Source organism: Podarcis cretensis (genome assembly GCF_951804945.1).
Source record: "Podarcis cretensis genome assembly, chromosome: 4".
Taxonomy (NCBI): Eukaryota; Metazoa; Chordata; class Lepidosauria; order Squamata; family Lacertidae; genus Podarcis; species Podarcis cretensis.
The window spans coordinates 23,158,369-23,174,618 of record NC_137173.1 but is presented as its reverse complement, the minus strand read 5'-3'; the positions used below and the strand labels follow the sequence as shown (position 1 = coordinate 23,174,618).

The 16,250-nt window shown below is 42.7% G+C and overlaps 1 protein-coding gene across 1 annotated transcript in view; it reads right to left on the bottom strand.

The window, feature by feature from the left end:
• The window catches only part of DDX10 (DEAD-box helicase 10), a 162,845-nt gene that overhangs the window by 145,129 nt on the left and 1,466 nt on the right, over positions 1–16,250 (bottom strand). The window contains exons 2-8 of the mRNA XM_079973559.1: positions 11,445–11,505; positions 9,699–9,829; positions 9,318–9,476; positions 8,257–8,377; positions 6,021–6,210; positions 2,931–3,057; positions 748–910 (exon numbers count right to left, since the gene is read on the bottom strand). Coding sequence (XP_079829685.1) covers positions 748–910; positions 2,931–3,057; positions 6,021–6,210; positions 8,257–8,377; positions 9,318–9,476; positions 9,699–9,829; positions 11,445–11,505 — 952 coding nt within the window. The remainder of the gene's footprint in view (positions 1–747; positions 911–2,930; positions 3,058–6,020; positions 6,211–8,256; positions 8,378–9,317; positions 9,477–9,698; positions 9,830–11,444; positions 11,506–16,250) is intronic.

Here is a 16,250-nt window from a genome sequence, read left to right as displayed (position 1 = left end):
ATTGGCCAGCATGACTAAGCCACTTCTGGCGAACCAGAGCAGCACACGGAAACGCCGCTTACCTTCCCACCAGAGCGGTACCTATTTATCTACTTGCACTTTGACATGCTTTCAAACTGCTAGGTTGGCAGGAGCTGGGACCGAGCAACGGGAGCTCACCCTGTCGTGGGGATTCGAACCGCCGACCGATCGGCAAGTCCTAGGCTCTGTGGTTTAACCCAAAGCACCACCCGCGTCCCATCAGGCTAAAATAGGCGTCACCAAACTTTTCGGAAGACTGGGTGCATTTTGAATTTTGAGGGAGTGCTGGGGCACCAGTCACAAAATGGCTGCCAAGGAGGGGGCGTGGCATAACACAAATGGCTGTCATGGGGAGAATGGCAGAACACAAACTTAAGAGAGGCAACCATTCCTCAACAACCTTATGTTTACCATGGAAAGTCAGCTATGTCCTGCTGATTATGGAGATCACAGACACAAACACAAACACAGATGCTGTTGCTATCTAGTGAGAATGGGAAACAATCCTCAGTACCAGGAAAAAATATCCATAGTTATCTTGCAACTCTCATTTCACAGACATTGTTTAGAAGGTACCAGCACATTTTGCTCTATACATTTCTTTCTAGCAAACTATAGGCTCTTATTTTTTTATATATAATGTAAGTTCACAGTCCTGGGCACCTGCCCTCGGAACAGGTAGTTCTGCAACTTTATATAAACATGGAAGAACTTGAGAGCGCTTACCAAGGCCCCGAGCCGCAAGATCCGTAGCGAAGAGAACTGCCGATTTCTTGCGCACAAAATCAGTGTAGACTTCCATTCTCTTCATCTGCTGCTGCTTGCCGTGAAGAGCCAGTATAGGGAGCCCGGGTCGAAGACGGCAGAAGACTCTAAACAAATACTGGACCTAGAAACCAGTAACAATTCAGACTGTAAGTTCTTTGGGGCAGGGACTTGTTTTATGCGTATGCTGCTCTATAACGTGGCATGTACAACAATGGGGCGATAGGGCCAAACTGTACATGATGCAGGAGAACCCTGACTGACTCTTCCAGTGTTTAATTTAATTTATTAGCCACAGCAAAGGGCTCTGCATCTGAAAAGCGTTAGCCAGGCACTGGGGCTCGGTGGGGAGGGAAGGGTGTTCAAGCCCATTCCTACTGACATGTCATTGCTTCCAATCTTATCATCAAAGCTACGGTAGCCCTACGCTTAGGGGGCGGGGAATGAGTGAATTTAGAAATAGCAATCGCTATTACTATAAAGTTGCCGCTTAAATTGTTCATTTTTCCTTACTTCAATTATTCAGTTTGACTGATTAACTAAAATGTTCCACTTGACCAAAAAAGGCACCCCGATCCATCAGGGAGCAGTTTGAATAGAAATCATTTTCATTTTCAAACTCAGCTGCTAAGGTTCCTGAAGAATTATCCTGCCCTGTTTGCGAACTTCCCATGGCCACTGTGAGAACAGAATTCAGGTCTAGAAGGGCCTTTGGTATGATGCAGCAGAATTCTTCTCATGTTTTAAACAAATTTCCCAGGCTTTTTAATCACAATCCAGTGTCACGAACAGATTTACAGTTATGGACATCAGAGATGGTGCAATGTTGTTGTTTTTTACTTTCTTTAAGTTCAACAATGTCAGAGGAGGATCCTACCTCTTCGTAATTACAAAAACAGCAGTATCTTTTTCCAAAACTCTTTCAACCCAGGGACATTTGGTGTGTGTGTGTGTGTTCAACACTTATTTGAAACAGCAGGTAGGCTGAGTCACAATACCTCCAGAGCAAAGGTCTGTATTTATTGTGAGGAAAGCTTGACACAAGGAAAACACCACACGGAAAATGCTGTGGTGAAAAAACCTATCAGTAGAAGGTAGTCAGTAAATGCTTATGTCAAACTCTGCCTGCAGCGGTCACCATTTTATACCTGGCTATGCCCACACAGCACTATTTTGTAACCGGTGGACCTCAGTACAGTGGTACCTCAGTTTAAGAACAGCCCTGTTTACAAACTATTCAGTTTACGAACTCCGCAAAATTGGAAGTAGTGTCGCAGTTTGCAAACTTTACCTCGGTCTAAGAACGGAATCCGAACAGTGGAAGGGCACTGGCAGTGGGAGGCCTCATTAGGGAAAGCGCGCCTCGGTTTAAGAACGGTTTCAGTTTAAGAACGGACTTCCAGAATGGATTACGGTTGTAAACTGAGGTACTACTGTAATTCTCAGCTGTCTCAAGTGGGCTATGACAGTAGAAAGTTTGAGAATCCCTGCTGTTTGGGATGCATGTTTACCATCCCATCTTCTGCTTGTAAATGAAGTAGGCCTAAGTTTAGATAGGTAGATATAGAGACACAAGAGAGAGAAACACTGGCTTGAGGACACTTAAGTGTACAGTGGTACCTCGGGTTAAGAACTTAATTCATACTGGATTTCCGTTCTTAACCTGAAACTGTTCTTAACCTGAGGTACCACTTTAGCTAATGGGGCCTCCCGCTGCTGCCATGCGATTTCTGTTCTCATCCTGAAGCAAAGTTCTTAACCCAAGGTACTATTTCTGGGTTAGCGGAGTCTGTAACCTGAAGCGTATGTAACCTGAAGCATCTGTAACCTGAGGTACCACTGTAATCTCTAGTAGAACTGCATGTTCAGCTTCAGGACTCAAACAGGAAGACATTTCGCTGGACTTCTGCACAAACCTTTACCCGCTATACCAAACTTTTAATATCTCCTGTTTTAAAGTATTTATTAACATATTCCTGCTTGCTGGGCACAGGAGAATATCTCACAGGTGCTTTAATTTATGATACAAGACCCTTGCCTGAAGTCCTGGCAGGAATGGTATTAACTTGATATTTAAAAAGAAAAGAAAAAGAGAAAGCATTTTTTATAAATGGTTAAGAGATAGAATTATAGATATTCAATACCTCTTTACAGCTTGCAAAAAATACAATACTTTTCTTATTCAGATGACTTCTCAAAAAGGAGTACAACATATTGATTTTCTGGTGCAGTTCACAAACAACGTAGTTCTGTTCCAAAGTTGCTGGAGTACTAAAAAATAATAATAATCACATATTTATCATCATTATTATTGGGCACAATTTATCATCCTGCCTTTCTACCAAATGGTGCACAAGGTGGCCAACACAAGTAGAATACGAAATATGTATGTTTATGTATAAATGTGTGTGTGTATAAACACACATACACAACCCTATCAATCTCAATCACAACCCATGAATTAACTAAGAGCAAAATATAGATAAACAAGGCATAAGTCATTAAAACCAAAGAACTTAAAACCAAAGAACATATGTATAGGTCAGTGTACAAATGAAATAAATAATATTAAATCATATAGATCTAGTCATGTGCTGCCTGGGGGTTATAGTCCAAAACACGTGGTGGGCACCAGGATGGAGAAGGCTTGTCTACTCCACCCAGCAGTGCCTCTTCAGCATGGGTAGACAAACTAAGGCCCGGGGGCCAGATCCGGCCCAATTGCCTTCTAAATCCGGCCTAGGATGGTCCAGGAACCAGGGTATTTTTACATGAGCAGAATATGTCCTTTTATTTAAAATAGGAATTCGTTCATTCCCCCCCCCCAAAAAAAATAGTTCAGCCCCCCAGAAGGTTGGAGGGACAGTGGACCGGCCCCCTGCTAAAAAAGTTTGTTGACCACTGCTCTTCAGGGTCTGGAACACAAGTATTTTCTAGAGATACTTTTCTAACTGGAAAGGTCAGGGGTTTCCTCCGCACAAATCATACCCTCTCCCACTGATCTCTGGCAGAAAGCATCAATACAACTCACGGCGAACCTATGCAAAGATGCATTCCAATTAGATTGTGAACTGCTGAGATCTAAGTGCCTTAAATTAATGCTCCCCCACCACGCTCAAAACTTAACGCAAAATACTTCATTATACCCTGCCATGGTTGAACCTGAAATCTTTTTTTAAAAAAAATCCCCGGTGTTTTATTGAAGATGGCTGTTGCTCTGCTGAAATTGCAGTGATCTGTAATAATTTGATCCAGCCCATTGCTCCGTAAATTACGCAGCTGACATCGCTGCCTTGTACTAATCTTGCTCGGAATCCCCACCCCCTCATTCTGGTAAACTGTGAAATACTGTTTCTCAAAGCAGTAATTCCCATTTAAAAATATCCGTGCTTTGTTTTAATGTCCCAATTCAAGCTGCTTGGATTTTTCCAAAGAGCACAGAAGTGTCATCACAAAGGCATTACCGTTTGCTCACCCACCAGAAAAAATAAAATAAAAATCCCTGCAAGAGTGCACATTAAATCAGACTAAGGTTCGACTAGATGACACTCAAGATGATACTTCCAGCTCTACAATTCTGTGAAATCTATGAAAAGCAACTCTTGCTTGTCTGGATGGAGTTTAGAGAGGGGTCTCTGAATGTGTGTAGAAACTAGCCTAGTGTACAATGGTAAATACACGTTTTTTCCACTGCTTTGCAGTAGTTCCCTGGGGAGCCTTCAATGTACGGTTCCTCAGGGTTCAGTATTATCCCTCCATGCTGTTTAACCCGAGTGGGGTCACCCAGACTTTTGGAGTACGTTGTCAGCACTATGCTGATGACACACAGCTCTATTTCTCCTTTACATCCCGCAGGTGTAGCAGTGGAAGTTGTCTTGCCTGGATAATGGACTGGATGAGAGCCAACAAACTGAAGAAAAAGACTGAAGCACTCTTTGTGGGGGTCATGGACTAGAATGGATGGGAGGTGACCTGCTCTTGATGAGGTTACACTCCCACAGGAAGGAGCAGGTATGTAGCTTGGGAGTATATAGAATGCCAATCTAGGCCCAACTGCACTGGCCACCAGTTAGTTTCCGGGCCCATTTCTAAGTGCTACATTTTGCCTGTAAAGCCTTAAATGGCTCAGGACCACATGCCTCAAGGATCGCCTCTCCCCTTATAAACTGGCCTGGATGCTTCAATCTTCATGTGCCTCCGCCATGAGAGGTCCAGAGGGTGGCAACACAAGAACAGGCCTTTTCTGCAGTGGCTCCCCGCTTGTGGAATGCTCTCCCCCCCCCCCAGAGACTCACCTGGTGTCTTTGTTACCTATCTTTAGGTGTCAAGCAAAAACACTCCTCTTCTTCCAATCCTTTGCCTAACTGAGCTATCATTGGCCTTTTAAACTGGGGAGAGGAACTGTTTTTGTTTGTTACTATACTATGTATTTTCATGTTTTTATACTGTAAACCGCCCTGTGAACCTCGGGTGAAGGGGGCAGTACAGAAATGTAATAAATAACAACAATAATAAATTTGTTGCTCTGCCCATTTTGCCTCTGGTCCCAACCACTGCTGTCATGTAGCCCTCAAAAGTTTACACAGGAGGGAATGTGGCAAAAAAATAAATAAATTAAAATGGTTCCCCACCCCTGATTTATTGAAAGTCATGGAACATGGATTGTAATCCTAAGCATGCATAAACTTAGAAGTATGCATTATTGTTTTCAGCTGCCGGGCTGGCCTTTAATTCAATTGCAAACTGAATCCTACATCTTTAAATTTTCTGGTCACCTGTTGAAATCTTGGTGATTGAGAGAGATGAGTATCTAATCAAGAATTACTTAGGCTGGCTTTTGACAGTCACACAGTTAAGCCAGTTTCATCTATTTTAAATTGGCTATTTTATATACTTACTTCTTACAGCTCCCTGCCGCAGGGCCAAAAAGTTATATATCACAGTGATTTGTAGCACACATAGTACTTAAAATGACAGAACAGGAGTTGAAGCAAAGAATTCTACAACCACACTTCCACTGACCCAATTAATTTCTCTCTCTCTCTCTCTCTCTCCCTCCCTCTCTCTCGTGTGTGTGTGTGCCAACTTCAGTTTTCTAGCCTGTGTTATCCCAAGGCCTCAGGTTGAATAACATGACTCTCCATCCCACCCCTTCCACAAACAGGCACATAATGGAGTAAAAGAGAGCTACCCTTTCCTTCCTTCGAAGTCTAGATAGAGAAGAATTCTCCTACCTGAACTTTGCCTTCTCGTGTACCCAGATATATTCTGGATCTTTCAAGCTCAGCCGGGCCAGGTCCTTCACCGATTTGGTTTGCGTGGCTGAGAAAAGCAGAGTCTGGCGCGTCTCGGGAAGGTTTTCTATGATTGCGTTCATCGTATCAGCAAAACCCATGTCCAGAATTCTGTCAGCTTCATCAAGTACTGGAATGAGAAAGGCCAGCTGGAGGGAATTGGATTTTTTTTCTCCCCTAAGCTTCTAACCTTCAGACAGAGCATGAGACTAATTTCCACACTGATAGCAGGGGCTTATCCACATGAAAGGCATCGCTCCAAAATACACACAAGAAGGGATTTGTTGGGGGTCAGGCTTCACAGACAGGGCCTTAGGAGGTCACCTAATTGAACCCACTACAATGCAGGATGCAAACTACAGCATCCCTGACAGAGGACCGTCCAGCCTCTGTTCAAATATCACTTACAAAAGCTTCTGACACCTCAGTCAAGCCTACTTCCACATGTGAGAATTCATTCACATATAATAGCTTTCCTGTGTGAGTGTCTGGAGGCGGTGGGAGGATAGATGGCGGCTAACAGATTGAGGTTAAATCCTAACAGGACAGAAGGACTGTTTTGGGGGACAGGGGGCGAGCAGGTGCAGATGACTCCCTGGTCCTGAATGGGGGAACTTTGCCCCTGAAGGACCAGGTGCACAGCCTGGGACTCATTTTGGACTGACAGCTGTCCATGGAGGCACAGGTCAATTCTGTGTCCAGCTTCATCTGGTATGCAGGCTGAGGCCCTACCTGCCCACAGACTGTCTCGCCAGAGTGGTGCATGCTCTGGTTACCTCCCACTTGGACTACTGCAATGCACTCTACGTGGGGCTACCTTTGAAGGTGACCCGGAAACTACAACTAATTCAGAATATGGCAGCTAGATTGGTGACTGGGAGTGGCCGCTGAGACCATACAACACTGGTCCTGAAAGACCTACATTGGCTCTCTGTAATTTTCTGAAGACAATTTAAAGTGTTGGTGCTGACCTTTAAAGCCCTAAATGGCCTTGGCCCAGTATACATGAAGGAGCGTCTCCACCCCCATCGTTCAGCCCAGACACTGAGGTCCAGCACCAAGGGCCTTCTGGCAGTTCCCTCATTGCTAGAAGTGAAGTTAAAGGGAACCAGGCAGAGGGCCTTCTCGGTAGTGGCATCTTCTCGGTAGTAGAACACCCTCCTATCAGATGTCAAGGAAATAAACAACTATCTGACTTTTAGAAGACATCTGAAGGTTACCCTGCTTAGGGAAGTTTTTAATGTTTGCTGTTTTGTCGTGTTTTTAATATTCTGTTGGGAGCCACCCAGAGTAGCTGGGGAAACCCAGCCAGATGGACAGGGTATAAATAATAAATTATTATTCTTATTATTATTTAACAAACAGAGACAAGGGGCCACAGCAATGTGGCACAGTACATCCTTGGCAAGCAGAAGGTCCCAGGTCCAATCCCTGCCATCTCCAGGGTAAGGGATGACCCTCTGCCTGAGACCCTGGAAAGCTGCTTCCGATCAGAGTAGACAGTACTGGGTTCAATGGGGCAGTGATCTTAGCAGCTTCATATGCTTGGCTGTTCCAAGAGCTCTAAGTATGTGTATACCTGCCTAGACCAAGAACTTAAGGTTACCTGTTCCCAGGGTGGGGAATCTTACAGCAGCCTGACCTATTGTTCTGCTGCTTTTATTGAAGTTGTTCATTTTGTGTGCGTTCTAAAACGACAGACCAACTCTGACACGCTGGCAAAGAAGAGGACTACAAAAGCAATAAATAAAATGGGACTAGCTTATCCAAGTGCACCGAACCACATCTGTGCACTGATTTGGTCTTCTGGCCTGCTCACCTCTCCACTGCCCACAAACAAAAAACTTTTTCAGTGTTTAATGTATTTATCTGCAATGTATTTATCTGCAATGCATTTAGTAGAAGTCCTGTCTGCGGATCAACAAAAATGGAACCAAATAATGGAGCACAAACAGGTTCTTCCCATTCATTTCCAATTCATGGAAAGGCTTTTGTATGTGACAACGATCAAGCACGGAAGCCACAACCCCAGTTCATCCTCTGCGTGCTTTAATGGAGCTTCAGCTCTGGGCAGTGGCTTCCAGTGCAAGCATTTTGGACCATTTACAGGTTTCTGATTAAGCCTATTCAGTAAAAGCAAAAAAAGATAGAAAATAAATTGAAGCATTTCACTTACTCAACATATGCAGATTGCAGGCATGGAAATATGATGTTTCGTCCATGTGCTGTAAAAGCCGTCCCGGAGTACATATCAGTATGTTTATATTGTGGATTCTTTCCGATTCTTGTTTCAGGTCCTGAAATATCAGACAGGTGTGAGGGCATGATTTCAGAATATATGATTATGACGCAGGGAGCTCCTCTCCAAGCCCATTCAGGTGCAGCAGATCACAGTAAGATCTGGCCATACACACACACACACACACACACACACACACACCTGAGCGATTTCATACTGTGTCTTGTGGCACACAGAAAAATTCTATCTACACGACAAGCCACAACCCAGAGGCACCTTTAGAGATGTAGCAGCCTCTAACTAACAATGCAAGGAAGAAAATTTCCCAGTGCTTTATTTTTCCAGTTCACAAGTCCGTAAGTAACTGGGAATGAATGCCAATTGCAAATACATTATTAGGCAAGAGTGGCAGCTTCAAAATGCTTCGATTTGTTTAAGTACAAGTAAATGAACATGCTTAGGTCGTTCTCTAAGGCATCAGAAAGTTTTCTGACACAGACTGAACTTTTTCAAATTCAGAGTTTTCCAGTAAAACCAAATCACTGCCTCTGCTTGGGACATTTTCAGTGACTCCATCAAAGCTTGCTTAAATGCATCAAGCCTCTGTGGGACACCCAACACCCAGAGGGACACCAAAATCAGAATCAAAGCATTCTCAGGCAAGCCTGTGACAACTCACTTCGCTGGGACAGCTTTCAATGGGCAATACGTGCCCTTATGGTGGAAAATCAATACAGAGCTTTCTTGAAAGGCTGTACATTACAGTCAGCACATGGCCCATGCCTTTTAAATGGGGGTATGTGTGTGCCAATGTTTCATTGCAACCCATTTCCTTGGAAATATGTCACACCGAGTTCTAAGAAAATTACTTCCCAGTCACTTAGTACAACATCCCAGTATAATTTTCAAACCATAAGCAATTCTTATGGGTTAGATAGAGGGAGTAGTAGGGAGAGATCCTGTATTTAAAAAAAAAAAAAAAAATGGAAGGAACATACCTTTCCACCAATGATAAGCCCAGCCGAGAACTCGTGATTCTTCCCCACCTTACGCAGAACCTCAAACGTTTGGTATGCCAACTCTCGGGTAGGCGATATGATCAGAACTCCCAGTCCATCCATGGGAGTCCACTGTTGACGGTATAAGATTTCCAGAGCCTGGACAGCGACAAAAATGCCAGTTAGAAGCCCTATAAATTTCACTCAGCGAATATTTTTTTTTTTTAAGGGGAAAAGAAAAATCAGGGCTGCAATGCCCATAGTCACTGGCCAAGCTCACTGGAGCTGATGGGATTTGGCAGTCCACAACAACCAAAGGGCGTCATATTGGCTGCCCCTGGGCCTACAGTAGAATATGAAATTATGAGATACATTACTTACAGGTACAATGAAAGCCAACGTTTTGCCAGATCCAGTCTTCGCAGCTCCTAATACGTCTTTACCTTGCAAGGCCAAACCTATGGTCTGCCTCTGGATTTCAGTCACCATGCGATACTGAGCTTCCTGCAGTCCTGGTGTGAGGAAAACCATATATATCAACCTGCTTGGAATCAACCATTCACCGGGGGGAGGGAGAGAAACTCTCATGTTAAAAGCATGTGAGAGTCCAGTGCTGGTGGTATGTGACCTAGCGCCGCCACCACTGACAGCATTCAGCTGCTGTGAGAAGTAGGCCTACACATGTACTAAGACTGCTCTTCTGCGCAAGGAGGAGACTCTGGTTGACCTAAAGCCTACGCCCCTCCCCATCTCTGAAATGGAGAAGCCCAATGTACACAGCTAAAGAACCATTCTCACAATTGCTGATGGGGGCTAGTCCACAAGCCCTTGGTGGTTCTCAAAGGGTGAGGCACACCACAGCGATGTGGCAGGAGAGGGTGGTAAGTGTGGCAGGAAGATTCAAGGACAATCAAAGAAACATTAAAACATTTCAGCAAAGTATTGTATTAAAATCTAAATATTTCTTAATTTTCAGAATATGGATAGATCCAATAGGAGGGCAAGAGCGTCAAGTGATCCTGAGGCCAATCCTAGTTGTTGTTGTTGTTGTTTTGTTTTCCCGTGTATTGATTGTAATTTGGTGTGGTACAAGATAATGAAGTTGCCCAGAGAAAGAAGTTTGAGGACCACTGCCCTAGCTTGTTATTTTAACACAAGGGTAGCCAACACTGTTGCCTCCAGATGTTGTGGACTACAACTCCCATCACTCCTGGCTGTGGATCATGAGTGTTACAGTCCACAACATCTGAAGGGCACTTCAATCTCTATCCAACATGTGAAAAGGTTCATCTGAACTTCCCATCCTCCAAATTACCTGAGATGAGTAGAGAATGATCTCTTAACAACTAAGGCAAGGGACGTTTTATAGACTGAAAAAAGACCTGAGAGGTGAGTGGCTGCAGTTTCGGGATTTCAGCATGTTAAAAATAACTGAAGGGCATGCATACTGGTAAATATTTATGTGAACCGCTTTGCAAGCCTGTGTATCAAATATGGCTATAGTCGAAGGCAAAGAACATTCACTAGATCTTGCACATGGTTCACCATGTGTAATCAATGTGCAAGGGCCCAATTCACCCCATATGTGCACCTTAGAAGTGTGCATTTGTCACACATAGCAAACTCCACATGGGATTCTTGCAAGGCCCTACACCGGGGGTGGAGGTGGGAAACTGGATCTCTCCCGTTGTCCAACTGTATCTCTCCACATGCAGTTGATCCTCAACACTTTGAGGCAGTGATGTCACTCAAAGTTATTAACGAGTTAAGAATATTAGTGCAGAATATATAATTATATGAAGTTGACACGTACCCTAGGACACCAATTAAGGGTATCACACATTAGGAAAACTGTTGGAAAAGCAATACATAATTGGAAAGCAACAGTTAAGGTATTGCTTGGTAGGTGGTGATTCGTTGGATAGTATGCTTTCTTCAACCGGCTAATCATGCAGGCTTGTACATAACTGCTGCCAGGTTACTTATAGGCAAGTAAAAAAAAAAAAATCACCCCTATGCAACTAAGAAGGGAACGTTTGTAAAATATTTTTGGGAGCAGAAAATGCCTGGCATACGTTTGTAGGCTAATAACTGCGACAGAGATTCTTGCTAAAATATTGTGCTTACCTTTCAGTGTTTTCTTAGATAATGGAAAATCCGAAAATCTTACAACCTCATTTGCATTTATCTGAAAATAAGCAAAGAAAAGTGAAATCTGAAAGGCTCTCGTTTAGATTATCGAACAAGAGGATCTGCCAACTCAGTCCCCTCTCAAATTTCTTAATTACACAGAATTAGCTGCCGTGAGAGAGATTCTCACATCAGAGTTGAAAAAAAGAGTTGCTGGTTTGTCACAGTTTATGTAGGAACAAGCAGCCTGCTAGTGGCTCGCTACACAATCACCCTCCCCTGAAACAAGGGAAGGCACAAACCAAGAAGTCACAATTAAGTGTGGCTTTCCATGTCAGTCAAACCCAACACCTGGTTTGTTGCTCTTTAATAAACTAGGGATCACTAGCAATCTTAGACTGCAGTCTGTCAGTGGTTTTCAACTTCCTGATTCTTAGGCCAGGCCAAAATTGCAGTTCCCTACTTAATGGCTACGGGACGCGGGTGGCGCTGTGGGTTAAACCACAGAGCCTAGGGCTCGCCAATCAGAAGGTTGGCGGTTCAAATCCCCAGCTCCTGCCAACCTAGCAGTTCGAAAGCACAAAGTGCAAGTAGATAAATAGGTACCGCTCTGGCAGGAAGGTAAACAGCATTTCCATGCGCTGCTCTGGTTCACCAGAAGCGGCTTAGTCATGCTGACCACATGACCCGTAAGCTGTACGCCGGCTCCCTTGGCCAGTAAAGCGAGATGAGCACCAGAGCACCAGAGTCGGCCACGACTGGACCTAACGGTCAGGGGTCCCTTTACCTTTTACTTAATGGCTGCGTAGCAACACTTGGAAATGTAAGGCCAACATCTCAGGGGGTAAATATGGCAATCAAAAGGAATACTGTATAACACTTGCCTTGTTCCCAGAGGCCACCTGTTCCTGGTTTGTACATATACCCCAGACATCTCACTTCAATCAAAGCCATCATCTAAATATACCTACAGTAACTGCATCCAACTCTAATATTCACAGCTTCCCTGAAAGTAATGAGATGAGAGGGTGCACGTCTTATGTGTGATTTTTTAATACGAAGAGGAAGCGATGCCATCGTCACATTTTTCAACCTGCTACTTCCCTCCCCCAAAATGAGGCGTCTAATTTGCATTAGGCGTCTATCTGCAGAGATTTTTAAAAAGCTGATTACAAACCTGCCTCGCTTAGAACTCTTGACACGCACATCTATATCTTCATTACAAATTTGCCTAATCATTTCTACTCTTGGGATATATATATATAAAGCGGCTGCTGTTTTTGCACTCCACAGGTTTCTCTCAGCACTGCTCATGATGCCACAGTTTCAAAACTGTATTATTGTCATGCAGAGCAATCATCAAAATGGAAATTAGTCACATAGCTTTCATTTCAGTGGGAGCTTTTTTTAAATAAAAAGTCTGTCTCAAAAAAAAGAGGTGTTGGGTTCAGGGAAGGGATGTTTCAGAATCACATTGGCTGAGAACATACTGGCTTCAATAACTCTGTACATGAAGAGTGGTGGAAACTAGATCTTAAAACTTAAAATTTACAGCTTGTTATTGAATAAGAGAGAATTTTATGAAAATGCAATACAGTGGTACCTCAGGTTAAGTACTTAATTCGTTCCGGAGGTCCGTTCTTAACCTGAAACTGTTCTTAACCTGAAGCACCACTTTAGCTAATGGGGCCTCCTGCTGCTGCCGCACCACCAAAGCACGATTTCTGTTCTCATCCTGATCTGAAGCAAAGTTCTTAACCTGAAGCACTATTTCTGGGTTAGCGGAGTCTGTAACCTGAAGCGTATGTAACCTGAAGCGTATGTAAGCCGAGGTACCATTGTATAGGTGGTATTTGACCCCTGTAAAACTGGCAAAAATCAATAAAACCCATAATAATAAGTGTTGGGGATGCAAAAATCAAGCAGGAAACTTCTACCATATGTGGTGGGCATGCCAAGAGATAAAGAAATTCTGGGACATGATCTATGAGGAATTGAAAAAAATTATTAAGAGCCACATTTTACAAAAAAAAACACGTTAAGTATTTCTTCTGGGAATTTTGACAAACAATTTCCCTAAAGAGAAAATAAGACTATTTCTCTATGCTATGTCAGCAGCAAGAGTATTGGTGGCTAAATATTGGAAGGAGGAACACATACCCACCAAAGAGGAATGGTTGTGTAAGCTGAGCGAGTACTTGGAACTCACAAAGCTGACAGATATAATAAGAGACAAGTCAAATAAGACAGTTAATAAAGAATGGGAGTACCTAAAATAAATATCTGAAGAGTCAAGGTTCAGTAGTGAAGATCTGGTTGTGTCTAGCATACCCCTGCAAAGGTAAAAAGCTCCCTGATACCAAGATGAGGGATGTACTGAAATACAGATAAGTTGGTTTTAATTAAGAATAATGAACTGTCATGAGACTGACGGAAGTCCAAAGAACAAAAGAATATGAAAAATGAAATACCTAAGAAGTGTCAGCTTCTTAGGAAAACAGACAATATGTAAAAGGTAACTGTTTAAAGTGTATGTATTTGGTTTGCAAAGTCTTAGTTTAACAATGAATGAATTAACGCTGTTCCATCTATGATTTTACTTATCTTCATTAAGATTTAATTGTATTAGTTGATGTAATTTATTTAGATTTCTTCTTTTCTTCTTTCTTTTTTTTGTTCTTTGTAACCTTTTTAAATCTTTTTTTCTTCTTCTCACGTTTAAATGTTTGATTTGTATGTATTTGAAATATAACTCAATAATTTAAAAAAAAACTTAATGTATTGGTATTTGAAATGACAGTAGCATTAATTCATGGTAAACATAGGGTACTTTGAGTATATCAGCAGCCTCCCATGAAAAAATGATTGGGAAAAGGTTTGTGGTCTGTACAGCAACAAGCTAAGAACTTTATTAAAAACCCAGATTTTTTATTTTAAGATTGAGCTAAATTAAATATTGTATTGGTTGTGGCGTTTTGAGAGTTTTGTTACTGAATGATTTCGTTCGCTGCTGCTGCTTCTGCTGCAGCTATATGCTGCATTTTTATTTGTTTTATTGTGCAGAATTGCATTTTAATGCTTTCAGCATTACTAGAAGCTGCCCAGAGAACTCTTGTTATTGGGCAAAACAGTAATACGGTAAATAAGTACCGTATTTTTCGGTGCATAAGACGACTGGACGTATAAAACGACCCCCCAACTTTTCCAATTAAAATATAGAGTTTGGGATATACTCGCCATATAAGACTACCCTTCTTCCAACGCACACCAAATAAAAATTTAAAAACCCAGTCTCCAGGCCAGGCCAGGGGCTTCTGGGGCTAATTTTCAAGTGTATTTCTGCTTCATCTAGAGAGCTTGGTGCCCTCTGATTTAATTTGCTGTCGTTTTATCCTTTGGTGGGGAGTTGCTGCAGGAGCTGCTGCTGTAGCCGGGGTATAAGACGACCCCCGACTTTTGAGAAGATTTCCCTGGGTTAAAAAGTAGTCTTACACGCCAGAAAATACAGTAAATAAAATTGCTGTGAAAGGGAGCCAGCAAGCATGGGGAGCCAGCAAAGAGGCTTTCTATCATGCACACAGGACAGGAAAAGGGAGAACTAGGTGCACATGACCCAGCGGCAAAATCTCCTTCCTAGAGGAAAAGTCCAACTCCATCCACTTCACATGCTACAGGTAGGAGAGATCTGTAGTTGAAAGAGAGGAAAGTGCAGGAGGACCCATGGATCATAGTAGTAGTAGTAGTAGTAGTAGTAGTAGTAGCTGAGGCTGCCGAACAGACTCTTAGGTTGGGATGTTGCTTAGAGGGTTTTGTTGGTGGGGGTTGTTGCTGTTAAAAGATATGAATTGTTTGTATCTATAGTACGATTTATGTTGTTCAGTTTTGGTGGTATAGTTTATTGATGTGTTATTATTGTTTACGACTACTTTCGTTATGTTTTGAATTATGTTTCCCCCCATGTAGTAAGTTGCCTCAAGCATGCCTTTAACTACGGAAAGGTGACATACAAATAAAAGGATTTATTGATTGAAACATAGGTTTGGGGTGGGGGGAATTCCACCCCACATCCCATCAGCAAATGTGGCAAACAAGAGGGGAAAATATATATTAGCTACAACCCTGTGCTTTAGATTTCGCTCACGTGTTACAGAAGACTGGCCACTACTGTTAAACGCTAACACCTTTCACAAAGAAATTGCACAATTGTATTGTTCAAAGTATTTGCGTGTGTACATAGACCTTCTTGGTTCACAACACGAAGGCATGCAAGCCCAAGGAACACCAAGTGCTCTATCACATTTTTATATTATTGCACCCAACTCCAATCTCCGAGTGATGCAAGAATCCAGGGGTTCCAGGCACCTAATAATAATAGTTTTTTTTTTTTTTTATACCCTGCCCGTCTGACTGGGTTTCCTCAGCAGTGCCAAGCAGTGTTAGAAACTGAGATATGAAAGCTAGGAGCTAATTAGCACCTTAAGTCTAGGCTAGGACGCAACAATGGAATGTCTAGGCACACTTTTTAATAACAGGAATACAAAGCAGAAAATGAATGAACTACAGCTAAAATATATTCATTTTTCACATGGTCTAGTTTTTCTCCTGCCCACCCTCTTAATATTCGAGTGGGGAGGCAGAAAAAGGTTCTCCTTTCCTTCCACTTTGCAGTTTTAATCCGAAATCTTAAGCGCAGTACTGCACCCAAAGCTCAGAAATTGCTCGTGCTAATGAAATTCCCTGCTGCAAAACACGCCTAGAATAAGGGGAGTTTCAAACACTGGTACCAATCAGTACCCCCAAAAA